We start from the raw sequence: 12,229 nt of genomic DNA, 5'->3' as shown, positions 1-12,229 counted from the left end.
GACTAAAACCTTCCTGAGCTCTCAGCTCTGAGCACATTGGTTTCTTCTGAAGACATACACCTAAAAAGAAAAGGTTTTAAATCTTGCCAAAAAGGCTCAGGCATTTCCTAGAGCAGCTGGTCACTTTAATTGGTAACAAATGTGGACATGTAGTGTTAAAGAGACTAGAAAGGCGCTTAAGTCAATTTATCATTTATTCAAACAGGTGGATATACATGTGTGTATAAATTCAGAACTATTTTTGCGGATTAATCCATATTTTGCACTTGTATGCGTGGCAGCAGGACGGTGTATGTGGGATTGAGTCAAAATAAGCTCTGTGTATGCATGGTAATGAAGGGACATGTGTGACTTTCTCATTTTTACATTACAAATATTTTCGCCAGACAAAAACACAAAAGATTATTGCTAAAAAGTTTAACAAAAGCTAGATTAACTTTCTTTGCTATTGCTATTTCCAGAACTTGTTTCTTTATTTTGATGACGCAGTTTCACCTCCAGGCCAGCTGGTGGCGGTAGTGGTGCAGATATTCGACGCTTAGCCCCTCACCGGCGGGTGAACGAGCTCAATAAGGAAGCAGCAGAACACGTTTGTTTAGTGTTGGAGTGTAACGTTATTTAAGAAAGGTCCTGTACACAGGACTGTCTGTGGGTGTCATGATGTCGGTCCCAGTGTGAGTGACCCGGGGAACCAGCTGCTAACAGACCAAAAACAATGGCAGACGAAGCTCCTTTCCAGTTTTTACACAACGAAGTCATTCAGTACATTTACAAGTCAGCTGAGAACGGAGAGACGGTAAGAGTGCCAGTAAGCAGCACTTTCCTCCGGACAGTCAGTGGTCGTCACCTGTGTCATTCATCACTTCTCTGTCCTTCGCTCAGGAGAATGGACGAAATATCGCCACGCTGGAGAATATGGGCTTCAGAGTGGGCCAAGGTCTGATAGAGAGGTAACCCTTCTGTACACTGGCAAGGTGTGTCTGCAGTCCGGCCAGTGTCCTGGCTGCATTCAATGCTAAATACGTGTTTGAGTCACTGGCTCATTATGGATTCAATAGCAATGCCTTGGACCTCCAGAGACTCTTCATTGTTTCATATATTCTGATGGATTCTATTTACTTTACTTTCACCTTGTAAATGGAACCAAATGAGCGGTTAACCAGTTTTTAATTTATTTATTATATATTACAGGCACGAGGCAACACAAATTAACTATTACAATAATAATACTTTAAAGTGAAATCTGATATGCAAAGGCAAACCAACGCTAGCTGTGTTTCCACTCCCATATTTGTATTGCATCAAAATAAGCTGTATGGAAACAGCATAGTTCGATTTAAAAGAAAGAAGTTTGAACATGGACACCATGGACACATGAAGACGCGTCTCATTCATTCCTATGAAGGACTCCTATCTTTTTGGGCCCTATGGCGTTGCATGACACACCTAAAAGTTGTAATTCCACCCCTTCCTGGTTATTCATTTATTCAGTCTTAGTCTGCATTTCACATGGCCAATACAAGCTGACATGAAAGAACAATAAAAACAAATTCCTGAAGACCTCTCTCTATTTTCTCTCATGGTTTGGTAGCCATGCCGACTTGTTGTTTCCAGTTCATAACCTCTATTTCTTCAGATTACAGCCATGCTAACAGAGGAGCCCAGCATAACTTCAGACTAAGCTACGCTGTAACACGGTTTGTCTGATGGAAATGCACTCATTATTTTTGATATTTTAAAAAGTTAGCTTGAATTGCTTAAGATTCGCTTGACAATTGAAGGGAAACGTGACTACTGAATGTATCTACTACCAAGTACTGTGTGTGTATCAAAGCCTGATATATGTTCTTCCTCCAGTGTTGTCCCGGAACTATGAAAACACATCAAGGAGCCGCACTGACATGTTCCTTCATTACCATGAACACACACTGTAGTTTATTACATACACCGCCCTGCTGCCACATGAACTCAGTAGAGAAACAACTGTGGAGAATGGTCCCCAAATGCATGCATCATTTCCTGTTGTTTGAGTTCTGCTTGACTTAAACTGCAGTGACCAGCTGTTTCACAAAAGACTGAATGACACTGCATACGGTATATAGCCACCGACAAAGCTGAGAAGTGGGACTAACACATTGGGTCTCGTGTAAAAAAAACAACAAAAAAAAACAATGGTACGAACAGTGTCAAGCCTCTGGACTTCATGTGAACCGCTTTTCCTTTTCTCCAGACTTACAAAAGACACAGCACGGTTCAAAGACGAGCTGGACATCATGAAGTTTGTCTGCAAAGACTTCTGGACCTGCGTGTTCAAGAAGCAAATCGACAACCTTCGAACCAACCACCAGGCAAGCTCTCTGTAGTTACTCTCATTCATACAGTAGGTTATCTTTAACGTAACACGAGCCAGCCCGACAAACTGACATCGTTCATTTAGTTTCAAACATGCATAATACACAAATAACTATCACTGTTATTCACCACCTGTACTGCTGAATGCTGTGTTTTAGGGCATCTATGTTCTCCAGGACAACAAGTTCCGATTACTGAGTCAGCTGTCAGCTGGGAAGCAGTACCTGGAACACGCCCCAAAGGTGCTCCGCCTCCATTTCAGACAATTGCACTTTATTATGACTTTCTGCAGTTTCCTGTTTGTGAGGCAGCTGATCCCAGACCTGCTCTAGAGTCCCATTAAGATCACTTTTAAATGAGCAACATTGCACAGTGTAGGTTGATTAGCTGTAAGCAAATAGCCTGCAGGTTACTCATGTTCACTTTGTTACCTTCAGGTGCAGACACATCCTGGTCACAATCCAACTCTTTTAATATTGAGCATCTGCTGTCAAATCACGCTTCATCTTTTTTAGATTTTAGTTTCATTAATAGGTTGACAGTACACAGCTAGAGTTGTATGAGTAGTTCTGTAAGAACATAAAGCCTGTGTCACAGCTCACCTTTGGTGTTTCTTGTAATGTAGATAACCGGATAGGATTTAGACAACCTCCTTCAGCATGATGCAGTTTAAACCTTAACCTCCTTTACGCGTACACACACTGCTGTATTTCTTTAGTTCATTCATGGCTGTCCATTATCAGTGTTTTAGTAGATCACTGTACCCACAGCAAATGCACATTAATCAGGATTTATATAGCTGATGATGTCCATCAGACATGCCTCTATGTGACATCAGGACATCCTTACTCCTCTTATGACGCAGATGTGTGTTTCTCTGCAGTATCTGGCCTTCACCTGTGGTCTGGTGAGAGGAGCTCTGTCCAACCTGGGAGTGAAGAGCATTGTGACTGCTGAGGTGTCCATCATGCCTGCTTGTAAGACACATCACTTGTCTATCATCCAATCAGAGAAAAGAAAAATCTTAACTTTTGCCTTTTTTCAAGAGCTTTCAACCGCATCTCTGTTATCATCAGAGAATCGAGTTCTTTAATTAGGGGCAACTGTGGCTCAGTGGTAGGTTGTCCTTCAGTCAGAGGGTCGGTGGTTTGATCCCCGGCTCCTCTAGTCCATGTCTGTGTTTCCTTACTCCCGTAAGCTGTGCATTTTATACCTGGGCCTTCACTGCTGTGCTGCAGCTGAAATACCACCTTATCACCTCATGATGGCGCCACATCTATTATTAGTTTCTAAGGCTGTAACTATATACGTATTCGTTCGGTACGAGGCTTTCAAACCGAACAATACGTTTGAATAATAGTACTGCATTTGGAAAAGGCAGAAGGTTAAATTGTGGGAAATATAATGTTTTCTGCGCTCATGTAGGACAGTGGTGTTCAACTGGTCTGGCTGCAGGACCCATCATCACCCCTTAATGACAAGCCACGACCCATTTTTCTCTTTTGGAGACCGTTTAAAGATTTTACTTTTGCAACTCACATAATAATTGTACTGCTCTACCTTCTCTTTCCTCGTCTCAGCCCCGTGTGTCACGGTGTGTGTACATCTCACTCGAGTCAGGAAACTTGTCAGAATACCCATATTTGATTGGCTGAGCTGCATCACGTGATGTGATTCACAACGCATTGGTCGGTGTTTCCCTGCACCGGTGAACAAGTGCCGTAAATCCTGGAATAATTCCGCTGCATAAAAATATCCTTTAAAATAAAAGCACAAGATTTATTTTTTTTTGTCAGGCAAAGGCCGCGACCCACTGAAAACGGGTCCGCGTCCGTGACCCACCAATTGAGAATCACTGATGTAGGAGACAACGGTCTGTGTGACCTCTGGAACAAAAAAACCGGAACAAAAAAACCGGAACAAAAAAAAACACACAAAAAAACAGCTGGAGCTCCGCAAGTGTTCTGGGAGGCTACGCTAACTAGCTTAACGGGAAAACAACAGCAACACCACGCATTCCCTCACACACACTCAAGGGCCATTCTATATTAGATGTAAAAAAAACAAACCAGTTGACTTACCAAACTCCATCCTCCTTTCTTTGTTGACAAAGAGTTTAATCTCACAGTTAAACCCACAAATCCGTTTCTCCTCCTTCAGCCATTGAGTGATAGAAAAACAAAGCTAGGTAAAAATAATAATAATCTACACCAAGCAAAATGCAAAAAATGTCATTTCTTCCATATCTTTCAATTTGAACTCTCACTACTACTAAGCCTCTGCTGTTAAGTTTTGTTTCACGATAGTCACGTGCTCACCCACTGACCAATCGCAGCACACGCTGCACCTCACTGCAGAGCTGCACCTGGAAACTGAGCTGCAGTAATGCTGACGTACTTGTAGGCCAGCTAGCAGCTCTGGCACGTCAAAGAATACGCCCAACATGTCAAACTAAAGATCTGATTGGTTGAACACTATGACAATCAACAATATCGTCCCCATTCACTTAAACTGCACATGGATGCACTTGTGAGTCTGCAGGCCTGGGCCTCTGTTCTTACCTAGAGACACAGAGGTGAAATCTGATTGGATAAAAGCTCTACTTAAAACAAGCTGCACTGGAAGCAGAGCAACTGAGGAAGACAGTAGCTGTGCAATGAGAACATAAGATAATGGGGAAAATATTATTATAAATTATAATACATGTAGTGTATTTAAGAAACATTATTAAATTATAAAATAGCTATAACTTTGAGATTCTGTTTAGGCCAGCAGAGAAGGCCTTGAAGGCCCTGACGGCCCACAACTGGTGCCCGCTGTGTATGAATGATCAGAGTATTAATGTGTATGAATGATCAGAGTATGAATTTGAAACATTTAAGGAAGGAAATTGTTTTTATTTCTGAATAAGAATGACGTGTGGACTAACGCATGCTTTCTTCTCTCTCTGTTCTTTATATCGCTGCAGGTAAATTCCAGATCATGATCCAGAAAATGTGATGAGGCCACACTCACTCTGCACTCTACTGCTGTCATACATCCTTGAGTGCTGCCTTTAAAGGGAAATGCCACCCATCTTCATCAGTAAAATAAATGTCACTCTGCACTTTAGTTTGTCTAGACTTCCAACTACGACTATCCTGTGTCCTCAGCGCCTCCTCACCCCTCTGTGTCCTCAGCACCTCCTCACCCCTCTGTGTCCTCAGCGCCTCCTCTGTGTCCTCAGCACCTCCTCTGTGTCCTCAGCACCTCCTCTGTGTCCTCAGCGCCTCCTCACCCCTCTGTGTCCTCCTCACCCCTCTGTGTCCTCAGCACCTCCTCACCCCTCTGTGTCCTCAGCGCCTCCTCTGTGTCCTCAGCGCCTCCTCTGTGTCCTCAGCGCCTCCTCACCCCTCTGTGTCCTCAGCGCCTCCTCTGTGTCCTCAGCGCCTCCTCTGTGTCCTCAGCGCCTCCTCTGTGTCCTCAGCGCCTCCTCATGCTGCATTCACACCAAACGCGTCGCGAATTCATCCGCCACATATTTGCGTCCATCGCGCCGCCGGTCAAAACGCCGGGGACCAAGTGTTCATTCGCGTGAATCGCACTGGACGCGCCGGAGAGGGGGCGGGGTTTATCGCCCTGAAAGCTGTTCAACTGTCTGCCATTAACCATGAAAAAAATAACCTCTATTTCTGCTTAGTACGTGTTGTGGAAGTCACAGATATCCCGGGAAACTAAACGTCGTCATGTGTGGGTTCATAATATTGTCCAGAGGAGCTCCATGGATTTTATCAAGGTGTATTCACTGTGCAAGCCACATTGCCACAAGCCACACGTCGATGTCGCTGTTTACTACAGCTGTATGAACACAAAATAAACTGATTTGGCTGCGATTTAACGGAAATAAACCGACAAAAAGGGACTCCGAAATAACTACGTAATGATGCTGATTTGTAGGCTACTTGTCTTCTCAATGGAGCAGGGATGGATCGGTGCTAGGCTATGCTAACATTGTAGCAGCTCCACCAACAGTCAGAATAACGTCATCTAGACGTAAATACGGCAGCGTCTATTCATTGTTTGTACCATATGGTTTACACACACACATTTATACACATAGTTTGGTCCGGTCTCTGTTGATATGAGGTATCGTAGAGCTCTGGGTGAACACAGACGGCTACAGTATTTATTTCCTGATTCAACAACGGCAGGACGTCGCTGATGACAGGGGGAGCAACTCAACGCTGATAGGCTATCGCACCGGGGCGTAACGCGAATATTTCGCAGAAGTTGAAAAATTTCAACTCGCGCGTTGGGCGATTTGGCATTTGACGCGAATTTGCGTCCATCGCCCCGCAAATTCCCGTCCATCGTGCCGTGCCATCGCAAATTCGCGCCGCGCCAGTCTCATCACGTCTGTGCATAGACTTTGTATGTAATCTACTCACGCGAATAATTCGCGACGCGTTTGGTGTGAACGCAGCATCACCCCTCTGTGTCCTCGCTTTGAGGCTGATGTCTCTGTGCGTTACCCACCACCCCCATGGACAATGAGTAAACAGAGTGCTCTCCCATGACAATTCTAGGTCTGTACCAAATGGTTGGAAGCTTTGAAGCTTCATTCATAATGTTGACATTCAAATTCTAAATCAGCGTTGCTGCATTTTAAAATCCAATGTGTTTAAAGCCAGTACTTCTGCACAGTTGCAGATAAAGATCAGGCTACACTGATGTTATTAGTATTATACTATTAGTAGAATTAGATCCCAGTGGTAGCTGGGTATGATTGTTTACAACTCGTTTGATCAAAACATTTCCAATAACACCAGAGTGATGTAAAGTCCAAATTAATTGGAAAAAGATGGCTGTAATCATTTCTAAAATTCACATGTTTTGATATAACAAAATATTCTGCTTCAGTCCATATTTATCAGCGTTCACCCTTAAAAAAACTTTCCTGCAGAAAACGGCTTGCTTCTCCAGTTTAAGGGAATGGAGATGACCTTCTGACCGGTTTAATTCATGTTACACCTCCAAACACACCTGAGACCAAATACAGCTCTTGTGACCCTTGTTCCTTACTTTTCTCCTAGGTTATGTGCCGTTTAACTACGACACTAAATACCATGCAGAAGTGGAGTTGGACATGTCCTCAATGCACATGCGCCATGCATACACTTAGACCATGAGGTTTAAAGCCTTTAAATAGGGTTCATTACCTTCACTTTGGTGGCACAAAGGTAACAGCAGTTTGAATTCATACACAGTAAACTGTTCATCCATTTTAAAATATGATATAAATGTATTAAATAATCAATTAGTTTGTTTGGATTGAAGATGCATGTGTATGGTCCCAGCCCTACTAGTTGGAGCTGTAGAGCTTCTCAAAAACCAATTTTATGTTTAAGCAGTTCAAAGAGAAATAACAATTGTTAAACAAAAATAACATTATATATACCAAAAATAATAAATACAACACAAGTCCATGTCTCTACAATTCAACGTCAAACAAAGCAACTTTGAGTTGAAGGTGTGGCGACAGTAAAAGGCAGACAGAGTTCCCTTCAACAGTGTTATCCTCAGACATGCCAACCTGTGATTTCATAAAGCGATGAGTACATGAATGAATAAAGACATTGCCTGTGATCACAGTGCTCCCCACATAGTGAAGACACTTACTGTCTAATACTGGTCAGCCATCCTGTTGAAGCATGGAAATATCCAAAGTGTTTACAATATGTAGATGTCATCTTTTAAGTTGCAATAAATACCTCTCTGTCTACGTTCCAGCTTACATGATTCATTCTCTGGGTAGAAGCCCAGTTATCAACTCTTCTGATATATAGAAACAGATCTCAGAAACTACAGAGCATTCATAAAGTATTCAGACCCCTCACATGTTTACATTTGGTTATGTCGCAGCCTTATGTTAAAATAATTCAAATTAATTCATCTACACTCAATACCTCATGACAAAGCCAAAACTATGTTTCAGAAATGTTTATGAAATGAATACTCTCTGAGGACACTGTAAATACATTTCATGCAATACACTTTATCAGAATTCTCAAGCTACTCAAATTCAAGTATTTGCTCAGACAACTTTAATTTCCAGATTTTGACCTACTGAGACTGTGTTGGTTATCTCAGCGCTCTCATCATCCTCATTCCCAGCAGGAGAAGGCAGCTGGCACACTGTTTGTTACCTGCCCACCATCTGACAGTTACAGAACAGGACGTCAGCTGTCTGCTGCTACTGGAAACCAGGCTGGAAGTAGCTCTTAACTAGCTGAGTTGAAATAATAAAAATCATTTTAGGATTGAAGTGTCCAATCACAAAGCACTGTGGCTCTAGAAGCAGTTCCTCAGTCTGAGAGAAGCTAGAGGCAGACGAGAGGACTCCTGAGTCTCTTGTAGAGGGACTGTGGTCTGTGGGTTTGTCCTGAAGAGCGACACCTTGTTAATATAAACTATGTGCATTAATGCAGCGTTTGCAGTAAGTATGAAATGACAATGCACTCAGTCCCGCCGCTGGAATGCAGACTGGCCAATCAGCGTAGCATCGGCCAGCACTGACCAGGGCCTGACAACTATCCGTCTCTGCTCCATAGACGGCTATCCGTCTCTGCTCCATAGACGGCTATCCGTCTCTGCTCCATAGGCAAGGCAAGGCAAGTTTATTTGTATAGCACATTTCAACAACAAGGTAATTCAAAGTGCTTCACATAAAACCATTAAAAGCATCAAAACATAAGGCAAAAGAAAAGGAGATTTAAAAACAATTAAGAACATTCATTGAAACAATAAAAACAGTCATTAAAACATTAAAAAACTGTGTAAGAAATAAAATACAGTAGTAAAATGCAGGAAATTGATTAGTATATTAGTTGAATGTGGTTCAATTAAAGGCAGCAGCAAACAGTCTTGATTTAAAGGAGCTGAGGGTCTCAGCAGACCTGCAGCTTTCTGGGACTTTGTTCCAGATATGTGGAGCAGAAGAACTGAACGCTGCTTCTCCATGTTTAGTTCTGACTCTGGGAACAGAAAGTAGACCGGTCCCAGACGACCTAAGGTGTCGGGATGGTTCATAAGGTAGCAGCAGATCAGAGATGTATTTTGGTCCTAAACCATTCAGTGCTTTATAAACCAACAGCAGGATTTTAAAGTCAATTCTTTGTTTGACAGGAAGCCAGTGCAAAGACCTCAGAACTGGAGTGATGTGATCCACCCTCCTGGTCTTAGTGAGGACTCGAGCTGCAGCGTTCTGAATCAGCTGCAGCTTTTTGACTGACTTTTTACAGAGACCTGTAAACACACCGTTACAGTAGTCCAGTCTGCTGAAGATAAATGCATGGACAAGTTTTTCCAAATCCTGTTGAGACATAAGTCCTCTAATCCTTGATATATTCTTCAGGTGATAGTAGGCTGATTTTGTAATTGTCTTGATATGGCTGTTCAGGTTGAGGTCTGAATCTATAACTACACCTAGATTTCTGGCTTGGTTTGTGGGTTTTAACATCAGTGATTGAAGCTGAGCGGTGATTTTCAATCATTCGTCCTTGGTACCAAAAACAATTACATCTGTTTTATCTTTGTTTAATTGAAGAAAATTCTGGCACATCCAGTTGTTGATTTGTTCAATGCAGTTACCCAGCCCTTGTATGGGATTATAGTCCCCTGGTGACATAGTTATGTAGATTTGTGTGTCGTCTGCATAATTTGGATAACACACTTTGTTGTTTTCCATAATCTGAGCTTGTGGTAGCATGTAGATGTTGAACAGAAGAGGCCCCAGTATTGAACCTTGGGGAACACCACATGTCATTTTAGTCAGCTCTGATGTGTAATTAGCTACAGACACAAAGTATTCTCTGTCCTTCAAGTAGGATTCAAATCAGTTAAGTGCTGTGCCAGAAAGTCCCACCCAGATTTTTAGTCTTTCTAGTAGTATGGCATGGTCGACCGTGTCGAATGCAGCACTGAGATCCAGTAATACTAAGACTGAACTTCTGCCATTGTCTGTGTTTAAGTGGATGTCGTTGAAAACCTTAACAAGAGCAGTTTCAGTACTGTGGTGCTGTCGAAAGCCTGACTGGAAGACATCAAAGCAGTTATTTACGGCCAAGAATTTGTTCAGCTGTTAGAAAACCGCTTTTTCAATTATTTTACTTAAAAATGGGAGGTTTGATATTGGCCTATAATTTTTCATTGTTGCGGAGTCTAAACTAGCCTTCTTTAGGAGCGGTTTAATAACTGCAGTTGTTAGGGCTTGTGGGAAGACACCTGAGAGAAGGGATGTGTTTACAATTTGTAAAAGATCAGTGGTCATGCAGTTTGAAATATTTTTGAAAAAGTGTGTTGGTAGAATATCCAAGCAGCAGGAGGATGACTTCAGATGTTGTATAATGTCTTCCAGGCTTCTACGGTCGATTGAATGAAATTGTGTCATGACATTTGAATGGATGTTATTTAGAGAAGGGGACAACACATATCCTGTGGTTGGTGTGGAGGCACTGAATGCTTGTCTAATTTTCTGAATTTTGTCAGTAAAAAAGGAGGCAAATTGATTGCATGCCCAGGTGGATTGGAGCTCAGCAGCTACCGACACTGGAGGGTTTGTTAGCCTGTCGACGGTAGCAAATAAGGTGCGTGTATTGTTATTGTTTTTGGTTATGACGTCAGAGAAGAAGGACTGCCTTGCATTTCTAAGTTCCAAATTATAATTGCAAAGTCTCTCTTTATAGATGTCACAGTGAACCTGGAGATTAGTTTTTCGCCACCTGCGCTCAGCTTTCCGACACTCTCGTTTCTCTATTTTGACCAGCGTAGCATTTCTCCAAGGAGATCTTTGCTTACCCGAGACAACCTTCACTTTAGTGGGTGCAATGGAATCAATAATATTTTTAACTTTAAAATTGAAGCCATCTACAAGCTCATTGACTGAGATGCAAGAGAGGGCTGGTGAGGAGGAGAACTTCTGAATAAATAGTTCACTGGTGTTTTCAGAGATGTAACGCTTCGTCACAACCTTGGTTTGGACATTTGTGTGCAAGGAGATTGCACTCTCAAAGAAAACACAGAAATGATCAGAGAGTGCAACATCAGTCACAGCGACCTTGGAAATGTTTACACCTTTGGTGATGATTAGGTCCAGAGTGTGACCCCTTTTGTGGGTGGGTCCTGTCACATGCTGAGTCAGATCACAGTTATCAAGGACACCACATAGTTCTATAGACCCTCTGACCTGGGGATTATCAACATGGATATTAAAATCACCAACAATAACACAGTCAAAATCAATACAGATTATAGACAGCAGTTCAGTAAACTCATCAAAGAAGGTTGCACAGTATTTAGGTCTGTAAATGTTTAGGAATAAAGCTTGAGTGGAATTCAGAGCCACATATTCAAAAGAAGTAAAATGACCAAAGGACATCTGCTTGCATTGAAGAGAATCATTAAATAAAATAGCAACTCCACCTCTTTTCTTATGCGCTCTTGTTTCACTCATGAAACTGAAGTTGTGAGGTGATGATTCAATAAGAACAGCTGCACTGTTATCTTGATTTAACCATGTTTCAGTTAAAAACAAAATGTCCAGTTTGTATGTTAAGTTTGATAAGTTTGCAGGTTTACTTTTGTTTCTTCGCAGCCTCACCTTTCTTTTTCTATAAACTATCAGGACAGGAATTGAGAAGGCTAGCTGCATACAGGGCCCCGACTTTTCCTGGAGAGAGTCATTGGTGTCATTAGCCTTGTAGCCTGGACCCAGAAGATATCAATTATAGCATCCAAGATAGTGGATCATATCACTCCAGCTCCGAGTCCTCCGCACCGGCCTGCCTTGCCTTGCCCTGCCTTTATCAGGTAGGGGAGACAGAGGATGGTTGTGGAGCCG

The 12,229-nt window shown here is 42.3% G+C and overlaps 1 protein-coding gene across 1 annotated transcript; it reads left to right on the top strand.

Moving 5' to 3' along the window:
• Positions 1 to 569: 569 nt before the first annotated feature.
• Positions 570 to 5,384, top strand: trappc6b (trafficking protein particle complex subunit 6B). The gene is made up of 6 exons (XM_031876386.1): positions 570 to 796; positions 883 to 950; positions 2,231 to 2,348; positions 2,511 to 2,594; positions 3,236 to 3,329; positions 5,321 to 5,384. The coding sequence occupies exons 1-6, from the start codon at positions 716 to 718 to the stop codon at positions 5,350 to 5,352; spliced, it is 477 nt and encodes a 158-aa protein (XP_031732246.1). The 5' UTR covers positions 570 to 715; the 3' UTR covers positions 5,353 to 5,384.
• The last annotated feature ends 6,845 nt before the right edge of the window (positions 5,385 to 12,229 follow it).

This window comes from Anarrhichthys ocellatus, unplaced genomic scaffold (genome assembly GCF_004355925.1).
Source record: "Anarrhichthys ocellatus isolate YVR2014 unplaced genomic scaffold, GSC_Weel_1.0 scaffold108, whole genome shotgun sequence".
In the NCBI taxonomy this organism is placed as follows: Eukaryota; Metazoa; Chordata; class Actinopteri; order Perciformes; family Anarhichadidae; genus Anarrhichthys; species Anarrhichthys ocellatus.
Note: the sequence above shows the minus strand (reverse complement) of the source record. Positions and strands in the feature narration are given on the sequence as shown.